This window comes from Lotus japonicus, chromosome 1 (assembly GCF_012489685.1).
Source record: "Lotus japonicus ecotype B-129 chromosome 1, LjGifu_v1.2".
Lineage (NCBI taxonomy): Eukaryota > Viridiplantae > Streptophyta > Magnoliopsida > Fabales > Fabaceae > Lotus > Lotus japonicus.
Window position 1 is genome coordinate 86,012,644 of NC_080041.1, and position 19,000 is coordinate 86,031,643.

The window sequence follows — 19,000 nt, forward strand, 5'->3', positions numbered from 1 at the left end:
TTTACGTAAAAATATTTTTTTATTTAAAATTTATTTTTCGAGGCTTTTGAGATGCAAAATCATTTATAAAATTATCATAATCAATTTTATTTAACATGCATGTCTTATTCAATTGATAATAAAACTTGTCTATTTAATCTTTATTGATCTTAATTTTAATTTTGGAGGCTTTTTTTCTTAATAAAAGAAATATTTGAAACTTAAAATCCTTATTTAAATGGTTTTACCCTTAACCCGGCATGCTTAGAGTTATTATATATAACTTGGATACGTGACCATCAAGGTCACGACAATGTTTTGATTTGTTATAACATTGTGTCACTATCGGCGGACGTTTGTGTCTAGAGAGAAAGCACTTTAATAAATGGCATCGATTATTTGATTTGAAAGTATGAGTGACTAACAAGAGAAGAGGCTTGCAACTTAAAGTTGTCATTTTTCGAGTACTTTGATGTGGATATCCTAAAGATATTTTTTTTCTCAGGGGGACGATGGATGAGCATGGATACCATTGTGGCATTCGTTTTTGTAAGACTTTCAATGTAGAAATGTTTGGACGCAGACAGAGAAATCTCTAAAGAGATTTGGTTCTGTGTATTTATTAGAAACCTAAAGATATACTAAAATGGAATCATTGAAGTTGTTTGTGCTATGAGAATAAATACAATATGTTCCAAACTCTCTCGTGATCTTTGATCATGTGGGGTTTGACTAGCACTTTGAATTGTGGTGAAAATATAGTTTGTATTAATTATAAGGTTCCTCTAATGTGAATCACTTTAAAAGTGGTCAAACTTTTGACCACTTATTAACATGCTATTAAAGGTTGGAGGAAAAACGATGATATGTTGCAATAGGAAAGGGCAATTGTGACGACGATGATAAAGAGAGTGCATACAGTGGCATAGAACATGACGACAACAAAGAACGTGCATGGTGAAAGGAAGCACGACAACAAATAATGTCACAACCTAATCTCAGCTTCTCTAATGTCGCCTTCAACTTACTAGGTGTGTGCGGTGCATAAAGATCGATGTGAGATGGCTCCAAAGTAGAGCTTGCGGTGGTGGAGGAAGGAGGAGGTACTGGTTGTCCGTAGTGGTTCAGTGGATGGCTTAAGTTAGGGCTTCAATCTAGGTATGTGTGGCATGGAGGTCGAGACTGTCGAGACTGAGGGTTCATGGTGGGGGGATAAGACAAAACTTGAGGTGGGTGAGATTTATTTGTTCGACGTTCAAACCTGCAACATGTCAGATGTCATATTCCGCTCAACCAATCCCTTAGATTGATTAATGGGGGTTAAGTGGGGGACAAAACCACTACTCATTTGAATTTCACGTCTTGTTTACATTGAATAGTGTCCCTCAAATGTGTTTTAGTCAAGTTCCCATTCAAACATATTGGGGAGCTGAAGCATTAAGCTATACCTTTTTACTACAAATGAAGACAAGCACAAAAGAAAGACCAAAGAGAAACCAAAGCAATTTTCTTCCACATTGGAGATGCATTGGGGCAGCCTAGCAACAACGGGGGACATGGCGCCCTATCTAATAGACTTTCAAGTACAAAGGAAAGACATGACGTAGATAACAATGTTTGGTTTTTTCTCCAATATGATGAATTTATTTACTTTCAAACCGCTCATGATCGCAGATTGGAAAAACCTTCTACAATTTATTATTCTTAGGTCAAAATCAATTAATGGAAAAAGCTTGCCAGTTTATGTAAAAAGCTTATATTAATAGTTTCTGAATGACCTAATTAATTTTGAGGAAAAATAAGTTGGTTCAGACAGTAAAGGATACCTTAGCATGACTAGCATTGATCCCACAATACATGTATCTTCATGAGCAGAAATAATTAATATGGACATGCAAGGGCCATCTTAACATGTTGATGTTGATAAGGGAAAGGATTGAAAACCATCCAACTTAAAGCAAAATCAACTTCTTCACCAATAGTACCCTAATAAGCCAAACCAAAAACTATATATGTGGGCCATATTTAAAACTACTCTACAAAAACTGCAATTTTCACCACTGCACTAACAGCCACATGGCTGGGTACTGAAGTTCTCAATCAAAGTCAAAAGTACAGTCCCTCCAACAGCAATACTAATTGTTACTTTTTTGACATTTGTGTAAACAAAAACAGAGCTTAACCTTATTCCATGCATATATATATATATATATATATATATATATATATATATATATATATATGTATGATAATTAATCAATAATAGGAACTAAGATAGAGTACTCCTTTTTTCCATTTAAAGTAGGGTGTCAGGAATCAACAATTCAGAATTTCTTAACCTTTCCAACAATAGGACTAGGAAAGTACTCTGCAATGGAAACACTGAGCCAGGAGCAGAACCAAACAGAAATTAAACAGCAACATGTTGAGGAAGTAGAAGAAGAAAATGAGGCAAAGAAAGAAACTTCATTGGATCTGAATGTTTCTGGCAATGATTCTGCTTTTGGGTGCAGTTCACAGCTCAATCTCAACACATGTTTGGACATGGATTTGTGTAAGGCTTCATCAGATAACCCTCCTGATGGTTCTGATGCAGCAGAGGCAAGAGTTTTTTCTTGCAACTATTGCCAGAGAAAATTTTACAATTCAAAAGCACTTGGTGGGCACCAAAATGCTCACAAGTGAGAGAGGTCAATTGCAAGAAGATGTCACAGGTTAGGAACACAAACCATGATGATTCCTTTTCTTCATAATCAAATTCACCACAACATGAGTATGGAATCTCCACCTCTCCAATATGGTTCTTATTGTAGTAATAGACCACTAGGAATTCAGGCTCACTCTATGATTCATAAACTTACTCATTTTTCATCCAATGGGTTTGGAAGAACTTTTGGACATCAACATCATGGTTTGGCAAGGCCCATTTTTCATCAACAACCTGGAATTGGGAAGCTAGCAATGGAAAGTTTCCACAAAACAGGATTATCATCACGAGGCAGTGCTGGTAGATTCCAAGTGATGCTCAATTCAACAACGAGTGAAGAAATCATTCGATACCCGGTTAGTGGAACTCGTTTGCAGACTAACCAAGAAGAGATGAAGCATCTTGACTTATCCCTAAGGTTGTGTTTGGATGGGGGAATATTTGAGGGGAATGTAATTTTAGAGGGTATTTCAAATCCCTTCAATTAAAATACCTTGTTTGGATATCTAATGTGGAGAATTCTCAAATTACTAGTAATTAAATGAGGTATTTTACTCAATAGGATTTAGGGTAATTGAAATCACCTCAAAATAGGAGGAATTTCAAATTCTTCATCTCTCCCTTAACCCTATCTAAATTCAGTAAAAAAAATTAATCTCGGCTAAAAACCCTAAAATCGGCCATAAACTCGAAAGTCAACCAAAATCGGCCCAAAACCCTAAAAATTGGCCCGACACTCAAAAATCGGCCGAAAACAGAAAGATGGTCCAAAACCCTAAAAATCGATCCGACTCTCAAAAATCGGTTGAAAACTCGAAAGTCAGCACAAAACCCTAAAAATTTGTCGATAACCCTAAGAATCGGCCGAAAACGTGAGTCGGCATGAAACTCAAAAATCGACCAAAAAACCCTAAACTCGGCTGAAAACTCAAAATTCGGCCGAAAACTCTAAAATCGGCCCAAAACCCTAAAAATCAGCAAAAAACTCAAAAATCAGCACAAAACCCTAAAAATCGGCCTGACACACAAAAATTGACCAAAACCCAAAATCGGCTCATAACCCTAAAATTTGGCCGATAACCCTAAGAATCGGCCGAAAACGTGAAAGTTTGGCCGAAACTCAAAAATCAACCCAAAACTCAAAAATCGGCCGAAAACTCAAAAATCGGCCCAAAACCCTAAAAATCGGCCGAAAACTCAAAAATCGGCCGAAAACTCAAAAGCCGTCCGAAAACCCTAAAAATCGGCCCGACTCGAAAAAATCGGCCGAAAACTCAAAAGTCGGCACAAAACCCTAAAAATCGCCTCGACCCTAAAAAGTTGACCGAAAACCCCAAATCGGTCCATAATCCTAAAAATTGGCCGATAACCCTAAGAATCGGCCGAAAACGTGAAATTCGGCCCGAAACTCAAAAATCGGCCGAAAACTCGAAATTCGGCACAAAACCCTAAAAGGTCGGGTTTTAGGTTTTTCGGTCAATTTTTGAGTGTCGGGCTGATTTTTAGGGTTTTGTGCCGACTTTTGAGTTTTCGGACGATTTTTTAGAGTCGGGCAATTTTTAGGGTTTTCGGCCGATTTTTGAGTTTCCAGTCGATTTTTGGGTTTTGGGGATTTTTGAGTTTCGGGCCGAATTTCACGTTTTCGGCCGATATTTGAGAGTCAGGTCGATTTTTAGGGTTATGGGCCGATTTTTGAGTTTCGAGTCGAGTTTCACGTTTTCGGCCTATTTTTAGGGATTTCTTGCCGTTTTAGGGTTTTGGGCCGCTTTTTAGGGTTTTGTCTCGACTTTTGAGTTTTCGGCTGATTATTGAGAGTCGGGCCGATTTTTAGGGTTTTCGACTGATTTTTAGGTTTTCGGCCGATTTTTGGGTTTTCGGCCGACTTTCGGTTTTTCAGCCACTTTTTAGGCTTTTATGTCGACTTTTAAGGTTTCGGTCTATTTTTGAGAGTCGGGCTGATTTTTAGGGTTTTCGGCCAATTATATTAAGATAAAAACAATTAAATGAAGGAAATTCATTTATATTACCCAAACAAAGAATTTTACAATTGAGCGAATTTCAACATTTTATCCAAACAATAAAATTTGAAATTCAAGGGAATTCAAAATTGAATTCCCTAGCATTTAAAATCCCTTGAATTTCTACAATCCCTCATCCAAACACAACCTAAAGCTCTAATTAAGCATGGATTTGTGTTGTAGTCAGTAATACTTGATCAGTAGGGTTAACATCTTGCCAAATATGTATTTTCCAACTGTTTGTAAAATTGTAATAATATATTGTATAAATTTGTTTAAGGGATGTTCAAAGTTCTTCAATTGTTAATAATATGTATATATAGCAAGTTAGTAACCTTTTGAGTTTATTTGGAGTCACCATCAGTATTTTTTTTAATCTTATATATAGATATACTCCATGGGAGGTAAATCGTCCTAAGAAAAAATGTTTCTTCAGACAGCAATTAAATCCACTAACATTTGTAGTAACTAGAAATAGAGATGAACAATATGATATGTGATGTGATAGAAAAATAAGAGAGATATGAAGAAAATAGGAATGAAAATGAGATAAAAGTTAAAATAAGGTGTGAATGTATCAAAACTCTCAACCGGAAGCTAACTCTAGACGAAAAGTTAGGTTATAGGTTAAGATTGTTATACCCTTTATAATGACTTACCTCACTATATCTCTAATCAATATGGGACCTTAACACATCTCTCACGCTATATCCCTAATCAATATGGGATCTTAGGGGTTGTGCAGTGTTGTTGTTACTTGTTAGTGCCTAGTTCATGTACTGTTTTTAGGACTTACCTTCACTGTTATCCTTCTCCATATTGATCATCATTCTACAAAATCTGTTCATTCATAGAGAAAAAAAATTATGAAAAAAGTAAAATAGTTAGTGACACTCTATCAATGAAGACAAAGAAAGAAAAATGGGGTGTAGCACCCAATTTTGTGGAGTTAATCGGTGCTTGTAAGAATTTTCTTAGCTCAGTACTCGCAGTGGCAATTGGACAAACCAGGTGTGCAACATATTGTCATAGTTAAAACCGTGACAACAAAGGTCATATATTGCCACGGTTGGGTAGTTGACCGTGGCAATATGTGGCTTCTATTGTCACATATTTGAGTTAAATACTCTTATTCAATCTTTTTTAGTAATAAAAAATAATAAATACTCACATGAATAAAGAATAATGTAATGGATGAAGAAAAATTAAAATTGTGGTTTTTAATATAAAAAGTGACTGATGAGATAAAATTCAATTATAAAAATATAGATAAAAAGTAGTAGGAAAATACATTAATTTTTTTTGAAATTAAATACATTAACTTTCAAAAACAATAAATATATTTTTTGAAACGAATAAATTAAACAATGAATATTTTGGAAAGACTAAGAGGGAAATTAAAATAACATTCTTTGTAAAACGTAGAAATCATCAAACATACTATATGGTGAAACTATTAAATGAAAAACTAACACGCTTAATATTTTGAAAATGTGAAATGGATGACATTTTTTTGATACGATGAAATGGATGACATTGACTACACCAATAAATAAGTGAGTATTTTTATATAAAAAAAAATGAGTATTATAAATAAGCATTAAAGTGAATGTTATTATCAATTTCTCTTGTTTTGAGAGACATGATGTCGTGCACGCTTCTGAATTCTTGCCTTGTAGTCGGTGACTCTGCCTCTTGTGACGCATGCGGCGTTGGCTACTGGGCAAATTGTAGTCAGAAATCGGAGCATTATGGGATCGTTGTTCCCTTCTTGTTCTGCAACCATTTTTGAAATGTGAGTTATAAATCGCTATCAATATCATAGCCATCGCCATCTCTGTTACCAAATGAATTCCTTACGTTCTTTATTTCTTTTTTATAATCCCAAGGCCTAAACACTTCTTTCATTCGTACTCTATATTTCTCATTTCTTAGGTTGTACATGTGTGAGAAGTTATTAAAGTCTAACAACATATGCTTATTTGAAAGAAGTTATGAATACAATAATGTTTTGTTCATCAATCAATCCACCTCCACTTTGAAAGATAGTGAAGAAATGAGAGAGAAATTAGTGATATAATATGTGATGTGACAGAAAATACAAAAAGAGATAAAAAGAAAAAAAAAATGAGTGGAAATAGAATGAAAAAGAAGTAAGGTGTGTATAAGACATAAGTCATTACTCATTATGCAAATACTTCATCATTTCTTCAAAGATGATTGTTTTCGATTTTTTATATCTTTTAAATGTTTGTTGTTAACGGCTTAACACCATGTGGGATAACTCAAGTGAGAGAAGTTAAGAGGCATATAAGTTGAGTAAGGGAGGTGCAAGGTTCAATTCCTTGAGATACAATTTATATTTTCGATGTACTAAAAAAAGAAAATTAATGCACTTGTTTTTTTTTTTTTTTTAAATTTATACCCTTATTTTTCTTTTAATAACCAACCACAACTATTTTTCATTAACTAATTCATCTTTATCTAAAGTATAATTTAATAATTATACATATTAGTTGTAAATATTTTTGGGTACATTGAAAAAATAAAATGCACATTTTATGATTGATCCCTGAATTTCTCCAACCCACCCAACTAACATGTTCCCTCATTCTTAAATCTTGATTTATCATTCTATTAACACTTATAAAGTTGATTGTGAGTGTTTCAATAACATTTTACTACCATCAATTACTCATCTTATACTTTATGCTTAAATAAATAAAAATCTTTGAGGAGTGAGTATTGAATAACACACATATTAATTATGGACATGAGCGGTTGATGAGTGAAAAGAGACAATACTACTACTACACTTGAACCAAAGCTGGGACACGAGATGAGCATAAGTCCATAACCACCATAATAATAAATTAATAAGTTGGTGGGTACTGAACCAGCAACCACAAACCACTTTCGGCTACCGGTGGATGCCAGAGCTGCTCCCACAGCCACACCTCAAGATTCTCCTTCTCCTTCTTCTACTTCCAAAAGCCACATACTTTTCTCATCTTCCCATTTTACCCTCAGATTCCCTCCAAATTTTCTTCCCTCTACCCCTCCCTGATTCCATTTATTTACATAAACCAAACCAAAACAAACACTACAACATAACACAACACAAAGATGCTGTCTAAACTGGTATCTGGTCCAAGGAAGAAGAAATCTGGCACTGTCCCAGTTCACCTCAACGTGTATGATCTCACCCCTATCAATGGCTACGCCTATTGGCTTGGCCTTGGTGTCTACCATTCAGGTGTTCAAGGTAACCAACTTATTCTTTATACTCTAATATGTGTTTCTTTCTTTAGAGAATCAGTTTTTGAACCTTAAAGTTCCATCTTTTTTTGGTGGGTAGTTCATGGTGTTGAATATGGATTTGGAGCACATGAGCATGAAACGACGGGGATTTTTGAAGTGCAGCCGAAAAACTGTCCAGGGTTTACTTTCAGGAAATCAATTTTGATAGGTACTACGGATCTAGGACCGAGTGAGGTTCGGGAATTCATGGAGAAGCTAGCTCAAGAGTACTCCGGGAACACCTATCATCTCATCTCGAAGAATTGCAACCACTTCTGTGCTGATGTTTGTCTCAAATTAACAGGGAAATCGATTCCTCGATGGGTTAATCGACTCGCTCGACTTGGTGAGTGTCAAGTAACCAATTATCCCAAAAGCTTAAGATGTTGGGTCATATGAATGATTTTATGTTATATTCTATAATAGACCAAATAATATTCTCTTTGTTATTATTAGCTTGTTGTATTTTCATCCTGTTTTTGTGTTTTGGTTTGTTTTTTCACCCAAATTGCACTAATTCATAGGCTTATTAAGAAACTTATTGAGATAAGCCCAAAATAGCTTATTATAAGTACATATAATCGTTTATTCATGAGCTAATCTGAGTGTAATTGCTTATTCATAAGTTAACTTGAGGAGCTTATATATAAATAAGTTCAAAACAACATAGTTAGGTCATAAGTTATCTTCATAAGCTTACTCAAATACTTTCATAAGTGTTTATACTATAAGATAAATTTAAATTTGCTCTTCCGAACTACAACTGTAATTTTAGTGTGATTAGGGTTTATAATTTAATTGATGAATGGTAGCTTAAACTTCGTATTGTAAATGAGATACATGATTGTGTGTGACAAGAGGACTGCTCTGCCAGCATCTATTGATATATGTAAATCATAAGCTGCTTTGATCAAGTTGCTGTTTTCTTTTCCCCATTCAATATGCACTTGCTTTGAATTCATGTTCATAATCATATGCTGCACCTTCTAAACAACTAGTAAGCTTGTCATGATTTCTGATTTTGAGTTATGCTTCTCAATATGAAGGTCTTCTCTGCAATTGTGTTCTTCCCACCGGCCTAAACGACGCAAAGGTTAGCCAAGTTACATCAGAAAGTGTTCAGGAAGGAGAAAAGAAGAAAGTAAGAAGTCAGTCTAGCAGGTATGAGGCTTCCTCCGATCCTGCGTTGTCATCTCGCCCTCGAAGTTCAGCAATTAAAAGTAGTAGCCAGAGATATTGCCGGCCTTCACCTTCATCTGTGATTAATGCTTCTTCAACATCAACATTAACAGTAAAGTAAAGCTTTAACTGGCTCTGAAATATAGTGTTTGTAAACTTTTGTAACTGTAAACAACCTATGACGAGCAGGAAAGAAATTTTTTCATTTGCTCCATCTTTCTGTCCTGCTGTATATCGTCCATATTATGGCAATGGTTTGCAAGAGTTGCTGTGTTGTCCTAGTTTTTAAAATGCTCTGTTTCTTCAGTGAATGGAAAAAGTCCTTTATTTCTACAATTTTGATACATGTATTATTGAATCTTGAATCATCTATGTTAGCTGATTTAGCATGTAGTTTTTTTTAATAGGCAAATGTTAATTGTTAGTAATGTTAGTAAATTAGTTCATTCACCCGGATTTGAACCCTGACCCCTTCACCCTTAATTCCCTCAACCCTTATGTCCCTTAGCTGATTTAGCATATAGTTACTGAAGTCCGGAAAAACAAAAGACTGGACATGTAGGAGATAGAGATAGTGATTTGAGGGAATACAGTCCATTGGTGTCCAAATTTCTGAATCTTGTACTTACAAAGATATTGTACCCAATGATATCATATTTTGGTAGTTTTAATTTCTTGCTTTGAGATATTGTACCCAATGATATCATATTTTGGTAGTTTTAATTTCTTGCTTTGATAGTTTTTGTTTATCTTTTGTCCGTCGTCCTGGGAATTCGGTTGCAGACTACTTGGCTCGGAATGCGGCCACCTAAGTTCTCATGTGTGGGTGGAGGAGGCGCAGGCTGAGGTTTTGTCTCTTATTGACTCTGATGTATTGGCTTCAATGCCTCGTTCACTGAGTTAATGAAAACCACTTTCAAAAAAATAAATGATATCATATTTGGATCAACTAATTTTTTCATATAATCAATTCTAACACTTAGAAATTACTCATCAGATCCCATTCTACAGTATCATTCTCATTGATTATGAAATGGCAGGTAAGTCATGTTTGAGAAATGGGGACTTGGCAATCTAGTCATGTTTGAGAAATGGGGACTTGGCAATCTAGTCAGTGTACCCATCTTTATAGCATATGGGCAAAATTTGAAATTCATTTATTATTTGACTTTGGTAAAAGGAGTGATTGAGAATTACTGTAAGAAACTTGTTTCATTCATTGCTTTCTACAATTAACCTAGGATATGTCAACCACTTGTTTGTCTGTGGGAGTGGTGTGAGGATTACATATTTACCATATTTGATATTTTGATATCTAACTTAAAAAATTCAAGCTGTCGATTAGGTCAGCAAGCTACTCCTAGGAAACAACTAACAATGTTACAATACAAGCTTTCAACTTTAACTAGGAAATGTGTGATGTAAAGCATAAGCAACACAAGTTACAACCCATCACTTATTTGTCGTTTGGTGGACATAACGTGGAGGTAAAGCATAACAGCTAATAAAGATTTAAGGCTTGGCAGAATGTGCCTATCTATCTTTCATTGATCTAAATGTGCCTTCTACTGTAGAATGCTTATCATGGAGACAATTTAAGGCCCATTTTGATTTTAAAAACAAAAAGGAAGATTAGACGTCTTATCTCTGAATGAACATCTCAAATTCCTTGACTTCAATTGATAACATCAAATTAAAATGTCTAACTATGTCTGTTAATAACAGAATTATACACTTGGAGTCATTTTTTGTTTTACTGCCATTCTCATTCTACTGGACTGGGGAATGGGGGTCGAACCCAATGTTAAAAACTAGGCTTTCAAGTTTGGTGTAGGAGTTGACAAAAAAAAAAAAAAGAGTTTGGTGTAGTGTAGCGTTGTATTTAGGGGAAGCATAATTTGTTGACCAAAAAAAAAAGGGGAACCATAATTCCAGTTTTTTTTTTGTCGAAAGCATATAATGAAAAAAAATGTGATGGGTTAAGTAGGTGTCCAGCTATGTATCATTTATCTTCGTCATGATCCTGCTAAGTAACCCCACATATTAAACAACCCACTTGAACTATTTGTCTAGTACTTAGAAGTTACAACAACAAAATAATAAAACAACATACAACAAACGAAATAAAAGATTAAAGTGCAACTATCTCTTAACAAATATTATAATGTTGGTTTTGAGCGTTTATAGCATAAAAAATAGAAGTATAGATTATTAACAAGAAACTAACCTGAAATGTTTGTCTGCGAATAAAGCTTGTCAGTTTATGCAAACACTTTGAATTAGACATTCATTTTTGCTATACAATATGTTGCAGAAAAATTGAGTCCTGTTAGTCATGTTCTAGCTACTTAATTATCAAATTGTTGATGTTTTTACATCGATGTATCTTCATTCTTGTTTTTACATTAAAATCTCTCAGGTCCCGAACTTAAGACCTTATTTAAAAGAATTAGATATGTAATACCTTAATCAACCACCTATGGGTAAGGCTCCTGATTATTATAAGATAATTTCAACTTTTGCTTCTTATAAGTATTTGATGAGAAGTTTACTTAAAGTTATTCTAAATATTGAAATTAAACATTTTTTTATTGTTTAGAAAATTCTGTGGGGTTGCAAGAAGCTCATGTAAATCCAACAAACAGTAAAAGTAAGTCTTAATAGTCGGCTTATATTAGAGTTTAGCAAACTAGATTGTTTCTTGGTGTACTTTTCAGAAATGATTCTTAGTTTGCAAATGCAACTGCAAGCTAATGCAACCGAAAGTATACCGTGTTTTGGGTTATACGCTTGAAATGCAGTGGCTCCAACTTTCCAACTTTGACTTTATTTGCCTGCGGGTGCATTGCTTATTTCCCAACTTTTAAACTCAAGCCCGAGTTAAAAGCATCTATAATTGCTGCTCTAATTGTAATTGCCATCCAAAAATTAAGAAGTTGACCTTTCAAGTTTTGAACATATAGAGGAAAACATTTTTAAATATTTGCATGCGATCTATGATGTCTCAACGTATTCTCAAATACATTGGTGCTTTTTCTTTTGGATTCAGCTTCTTCTTTAATATTGATGGTCTTCACTCTTCACTCTTAGGATATTTATAGCTATTGCACTATGATTAACTTCATGTTCTTTAAAAAAAAAAAACTTCATGCATGCTAAATTGCAGTTTTAGTCCTTTTTGTTAGTGGTTTCTTGATTTTAACCCTAATAATAATATTCAAACAATTCATCAATAATTTATTTGTACTTAACTGTTCTACACTAACACGTTTCATATTAAACAGTATCTAAAATATGAAGTGAAAGCATGTTTCTAATATAATCTATTGTCCAATCTACACACACGTGTTAACTTTTTATTTGCATTACCATTAATCGTGTAAACGGTGTGCATGAATCACTTTCGTAAACATCCTGATTTTATTACTTAATGTAATAAAGTACTCCCTCCGGTCCTATTTATAAGCAACAAAAAAAAAATTCACATAGTTTAAGAAATGTAGTTAAAGTAGATAAAATGCATTAAATTTGTCTTAAATCAAAATAGACTTCCAAAATTACCCTTTGCTATTAGTGTTGGAAAGTGGGAAAGAGAGAGAATAATTAATGAAACACATTTTACAAGTTAGAATTAATAAGGGCATCATTGGAAAAAATTAATTAATATAGCTCAAACTTTCATTTGGTTCTTATAAAAAGGACCAAGGTTTTTCTTCTCTTTCATGCTTATAAATAGGACCGGAGGGAGTAATAAGCAAGGTTTAAATAATAGACCACGTAACTTTTTTTTTAATTAATAGACCACGTAACTGGGTGCGTTTAATGTGCACCACTCAATTAGGTGGTGCATTCATACATCACAAAAGTTAACCACATGATATAATATTAAAAAAATAAACGGTAGAGATCAAAACTAGATAGGTGATTTAAATTACCTTCATATCCTCTAATATCCTCTAATTTCCACTTCTCTGTTCTGGTGAACCAGCCACCACAACCCAACACCCAACCTTGCTTCAATCTTCACCATAACCATTGAACCTTATCATCAAACCAGAACCAACCCAGAAACCATGGCAAGCACAACCTCTAACACCAACACAACCACCACAATGAACAGCTCTTTGAAACCCAGTTTCCACCGTTTAGCCCATTCCGAAAACACAAGCCATCACACACCAGTGGGGATAATTTTTTTCGGGTCAAGTAACCATTCACTTAAATTCTCTTCTATATAGTTTTATTTGGCTGCAACAATATAATTATGTTGCTGATGCGTTTCTTGATTGTAAACTTGTTTGCGCATCATGCAAGCAAACCAAATGTCAAGTTTAGAATGAAAACCAAACAAAAGCAAATTTCATTTATCAGCATAGTCTAAATCTTACACAAAACATACAAATGAATGACATTGAACTCACTAGAATACAGGGGGAAGAGAACAAAAGAAGGAAGACAGAGTACAGTACTCACTAGAATACTACCTACCAATGACAAAACCTTCACGCACACTACTTGTGGAAATAAAACAAACAACCAACCAAAACTACATCAGCACCCTCACACCCGTGAGATTAGAATTTGCCTGCTGAGGTAACAGTTAACAGCAGAAATTCCAATCCTCCCTTGTAGCTTGCTAGTGTGCATCCAGAGGAAAAAATAAAGGACCTCAAACCGCCAGTGTAAAAATTATTCCTTGCTAACACATATGAAGCGCAACGAAGAAAGGGAGTGCAGCAGAAGAGCAAAACCAGAATGCAGGGTGTAGAATAGCATATCACAAACTTTCTAGGCAATACCTTGGATTGCTGATCCATTCATAGACTGAGAACTTGAACTTGGGACATCTTGATTTGAGCCAATTCCAAGCTCGCAATTGAGCCAAATCCCACACACGTTCAACATCTTTTTCCCCATTTCGGAAAATCAAATTGTTTCTCATCTTCCATATTGACCACAGAACAGCGAACCACACCGTTTGGGCACCTTGACGCTGATTTCTCGTGGTCAACTCGCCACCATGCTGTGCAAAATGCTCCCTGCTATCTCTTGGCTGAAATGTACAGATGCCCATCCACCTGCGGTAAAATTTCCACACCTGCGAAGAGAAGGGGCAATTAAGAAGCAAGTGCTCAGAAGTCTCATTCACTTCCTGGCAGAAATGACACAGCATAGAAGCACCTTGCGGTAGAATTTCCCTATGGGCCAGGTTGCATTTTGATGGGAGCATTCCCCATAGAAACTTCCACACAAAGGCTAGCACATTTGAGGGTGCTAGGCCTCTCCAGAGATTAACAAACACTAGCACCTCTTCTTCAAGCTCATGTCCCTGTAAGAAGGAATACGCATATTTCACAGTGTAACATCCCTCGTCTTCTGCCACCCACTTCCACTTGTCCTCCCTTCCTTCATGTAGGTGTGAACTCCACCGCTCCTCTCCAGAAGCCCAGTCGTCGTCGCAATCTCCAGTCAGGGCAGCCACCGCGGCTGACGTCGCCATCCACTCCACCCACCGCGTGACTTCACCTTGGTCCTGCCCCCCAAAGCCGCGCAGTTATGGGTCGATCTACCTCCCTCGCTGCCGCGAATCGCACCAGCAGCAGCCAAGGGGCCACCACCGCGAACTCCACCGCCTTGACCTCGCCGCGAACAGCACACTGGCTGGCGGTGCTCAAGTGGCTCTGTGTCGCGACATTGGGAGAAGGTTGGTGTCGGAGATCCGGAGATCCGCATGAGCAAATTGCAATGAGGAAAGCTCATTATTGGCCACAAGTTTGAAGGTGAGGAGCGGTGAGAGCAATGGAGACTGATTGGGTGGAGGCGAAGATGAGATTTGGCATGATGAGACGGCGGGAGAGAGCGGTGGTGCAAAACTAGGGTTGGAAGGTAGAAGACAGGGACAATCTAGTAATTTCCCGCAGAAATTTGATGGTGTATGGATCCACCACCTAATTGAGTGGTGCACATTAAACGCACCCCACGTAACTAGATTAAATATATAGAAAATGGTGGATTACATTGACCTAGTCACCTAGTAAAAAGATTCATATCCTCAACAAAAGTTAGCTGGCAGACAGCGTTTTTATTTTTATTTTGGTGTTCACGAGACAAACAGAGGAATCTTCTTCATCCACTCATGTGGTCCACACACCCACCCACCCGTTAGGCAAGACAACCATCAACTGCTTCTGTTCCTGCCCCATTTCTTCTGCAATTTCCTACCAGGCAAACCCAATCTACAGGGTTACTATTTGGAATTAACCTTTTATTTCTTCAGTCTAGAGGGTTAATTACCTCTAATTCTTTCACGGTAGATGCAGGCTGAAAGCTCTAGTAGCGATAGTTATGTATGTCCACAGTGGTGCTTGATGAGGACTGGTTATACTATACCCGTAAAAGACATTCTGATGCATAAATAAATTTTTATATTAGAGATAATCTTAAAGTCGTATCAATTAGTAAAATGAGTAACAATGTTTGTTTCCCTATTAGCATGCCCTCTAAACCCAAGATAGTGGGCTATCGACATATCGAGGAAAGAGTGTCTAGTTGAGAAAAAATGAAACAAACGGGCTCTAAAGCTTACGTAAGTAAACCATTAAACATGCACTTATAAGCATGGTATGACCTGCTATTGATGAGCTGGACTTAATGAAAGTTTTTGAATCGTCATAATTTGTGGGTCGAATAGACAAGTTTCAAGAGTTTGGCTACTAGCTGGTGGACCAAAGAGTTCGCATGTACGGAAGGCTTACTTCAGAGGGCAACTCAACATGTTAGTCGGACATCCTGCGATTGGACTGTCATGTTCTGGGCCGGGCGAGAAGTCCCATGAGGTTGGGCCCGCATCTTGATGAAGAAAGTTCACGAGAGACACACAACCAAACGACCCGCCATTAGATGTTCTTCCAGGGAAAGTTCTGCAATTTCCTTCTGATTCAGCGGGACGTGTTAAATTACTCAACCAACCGAACTTAGTGTACCTAGGTCTAGGGTTAGGTGGCTCACCTACTATATAAAGTGGGCTCTCATTACTCATTGTACGTAGGTTCACTAAATGACCTGAATAATACTCTAACTTTATTTGCTTCATCATCTAAGTTTTAAGGTTTTATTTTAGAATTATTTTGTATATGATTTTTGAGATGATGATTGCATTTATGTAATTTGGCAATTGTTTAACAAGTGTGTTGGCGTTTTCAACTCGGTTAACTGTTGGTTGAAATAAATCTTTATTTTAATCATTCTGACCAACTAAATAATACACCCTCCGGTCACTATTATAAGTAAAAGTTAGCTTTTTAGGTTCATTCAATAAATGATGTATGTAGTCATTAAAATGATCACATACATTATTAATTGAATGAACCTACAAAACTAACTTTTGCTTATAATAGTGACCGGAGGGTGTACTCACCTACAGATATATTAGAATTGTCCGAGATAATATTGGACCCTATGAGTATTCGGGGAGCCACTTTTGGTTTTGGTAAGAAAACCAAATCAAAACAGCATAGCATTTGGTTGAATTGTCAACTAATATTAACCGTTCCATTGAATTCAACAATTGGTTCAATGGTGGACTAGGTCAACCAACTTGGCGGTTAGTATCGGTCACAAAAGAGGACTATCATCACCTTCAACCTTAGCTGCCATTTGCAAATGTATCACACAAAAGACTAGGTCATATGTCCTACCTCTCATGTCCTTTGGTCGTGCACCCCACAACTACAATTCCAATCCCAATCCAACTGTAATACTAGAACAATAGTAATCATAAAACTAAAATAATAGCTAAAGTGGAAGTAATTTAATTTGTTCAACTATGCATTAATCAATATGATTTTCAAGACATGATAACTGCAAATTGAGTTTATACTACATCACACTCCAATAAGCTCCACATCTAGCAAGTGGAAAGAAAAAGGAAATCAAAGAATTACAAAGATCTCAAACTACTCTCTCCAACTACTATTGCTATCAACTCATCTTCTTCCTAAACTAGATTTATTTAATCTCTATGTTCACCAAACAAATGGGTTAGTATGGGGTTAGCAGCACTCACTAATTAATCGCCGACCTAATTTTAACGAATGTCGTCACCCGTTCAAAAAACGGTTGCATGTCACTAGTAATTAATCATACAACATGAATGAAAAAGTAAAAGAAAACAGTGTTCATCGTTTCCAAGCATAAACAAGCAAAGAAAACCCAATGGGAACAACCAACTCATTCTCCTCCACACTGGACCATTCCATCACGGAGGAGCTGCCGCCAAAAGACCCACCGGAAGACGCCATTGACGCTGACGAAGACGACCCAACTTTCCCCCATTCAGAAACCCCCAAATTCAAGTTCTGGTGCGTCCACAAATTCACCAGATTCCTCTCTTTCCCTCGCTGATCCTCTTCATCTTCTTCTTCCTCCTCGAATTTGAACATGAAAATGGCGTGCCCATCACTGTTATCCTTCTGAAACAGCCAATTGTAAACGTCCCATGAGATCTGAATCGGAACCCCATCAACTTCCACTCTCTCGTTCCCTCTGAATTTCCACTTCAACCGCTTAATCTGCATCACTTTCTCACCGTCGACGCTGAAACAGAGCCTTGAACTGTCACAATCGATCTGAATCTCTCTCATTCTACCACCGAATTTAGCTCTGGTGGTGTAGATTTTGTTGGCGAGGACGTGTTCCTTCTTCAGCAGAAGCGATTGACCGGTTTTTGGTTCGTGGGCTTTGGATTTGGTGTAGGCGTCTCTACTGGAATCGCCGACGAGGAGGGTCATCTCGCTGTCGACGACCACCGCGACGTAGAAGCCGGAGTTGGGTTCGGGTCCTGACCCGAATTTTGCCTTGGAGAGGTTCCAGAAGAGGTGGGTGTTGGGGGAGAGCTTCTTGGTGCCGTGCTTTTTCCAGAAGATGAAGGGCTTGATGTGGAGGCGGAAGGAGGAGGAGGAGGAGGAGGAGGAGGAGGAGGAGGAGAGAGGGAGAGGGGAATCGAAGGGGTGGTGGTGGAGGTGAACGTGGAGGGAGCGACCCATGATGGAGCGTGACCAGGTGAGGGAAACTGGGCCTATGTCGGTGTTGTAGAGATAGGTGGAGAGGTTGGGGTTGGTGGAAGGTGGTGACGGCGGCGGAAGAGGAGGAGGAGAGTGGTCAGTGGTTGGGGAAGGGCGGAAGCAAGAAGGGAATGAGGATGTCATTTTTGTTAATGTGTTTTGGTGTGAATTGAATTGAAGTTGCGTGTGGTGTTTTGGTTTTGAAGTGAATTGGAATGAAAAGAGAAAGTTGAATTGAATTGGAAAGTGGAAAGGGGTTTGCTTTTATTTATGAATGAATGGAGATGGGGGAGGCAGGCACACACAAAGGGAAGAAGACTGTGTCTGACTCTGACCCTTGCATTGCCTGTAAAAAGAGTGGGAAAGTTGTGTAAAATCACTAATTGGACCAATCTGAATGTTTACAACCTTCCACTGTCCTGCAAAGAAACTTCATGTTATTTTGTTAAAAAAAAACCAACAAATCATGAACACAAATCTCAAGTACTGAATGATAGTTGATAGTTTAAGTATTAAGAGTTGTGTGATATATGAGTTAGGAAGGCGAATGTTTAGGGAGAGTGTAAATTATCTTTACGATTTAAAAAAAAAAGAACACAAATCTCAAACAGGTGATAATTTAAAGAAGGGTTAAATATGTTGTTAGTGTATGTAAGTATAACAAATGTTGGTTTTAGTCCTTGAAAATATACATAATTGCCTACTTTCGTCATTGTTGTTAAGTTATGTTTATAGGGCTCACAAAGCTTACTCAC

At 36.9% G+C, this 19,000-nt stretch overlaps 5 protein-coding genes across 5 annotated transcripts; 3 read left to right on the top strand and 2 right to left on the bottom strand.

Annotated features, from left to right (window-relative positions):
• Positions 1–2,352: 2,352 nt before the first annotated feature.
• On the top strand, positions 2,353–2,664 carry LOC130709783 (zinc finger protein 2-like). Its single transcript, XM_057558972.1, has one exon. The coding sequence runs from the start codon at positions 2,353–2,355 to the stop codon at positions 2,662–2,664; it is 312 nt and encodes a 103-aa protein (XP_057414955.1).
• Positions 2,665–2,709: 45 nt separating this feature from the next.
• Positions 2,710–3,174, top strand: LOC130709799 (zinc finger protein 3-like). Its single transcript, XM_057558973.1, has one exon. It carries the CDS (start codon positions 2,710–2,712, stop codon positions 3,172–3,174), a length of 465 nt encoding a protein of 154 aa, XP_057414956.1.
• A 4,378-nt stretch (positions 3,175–7,552) lies between these two features.
• On the top strand, positions 7,553–9,519 carry LOC130726897 (deSI-like protein At4g17486). Its single transcript, XM_057578224.1, has 3 exons — positions 7,553–7,969; positions 8,063–8,350; positions 9,051–9,519. The coding sequence occupies exons 1-3, from the start codon at positions 7,831–7,833 to the stop codon at positions 9,302–9,304; spliced, it is 681 nt and encodes a 226-aa protein (XP_057434207.1). The 5' UTR covers positions 7,553–7,830; the 3' UTR covers positions 9,305–9,519.
• A 4,441-nt stretch (positions 9,520–13,960) lies between these two features.
• Positions 13,961–14,683, bottom strand: LOC130709816 (uncharacterized). The gene has a single exon (XM_057558974.1). It carries the CDS (start codon positions 14,681–14,683, stop codon positions 13,961–13,963), a length of 723 nt encoding a protein of 240 aa, XP_057414957.1.
• Positions 14,684–16,989: 2,306 nt separating this feature from the next.
• Positions 16,990–18,594, bottom strand: LOC130726889 (uncharacterized). The gene has a single exon (XM_057578217.1). It carries the CDS (start codon positions 18,387–18,389, stop codon positions 17,361–17,363), a length of 1,029 nt encoding a protein of 342 aa, XP_057434200.1. The 5' UTR covers positions 18,390–18,594; the 3' UTR covers positions 16,990–17,360.
• Between the last annotated feature and the right edge of the window lie 406 nt (positions 18,595–19,000).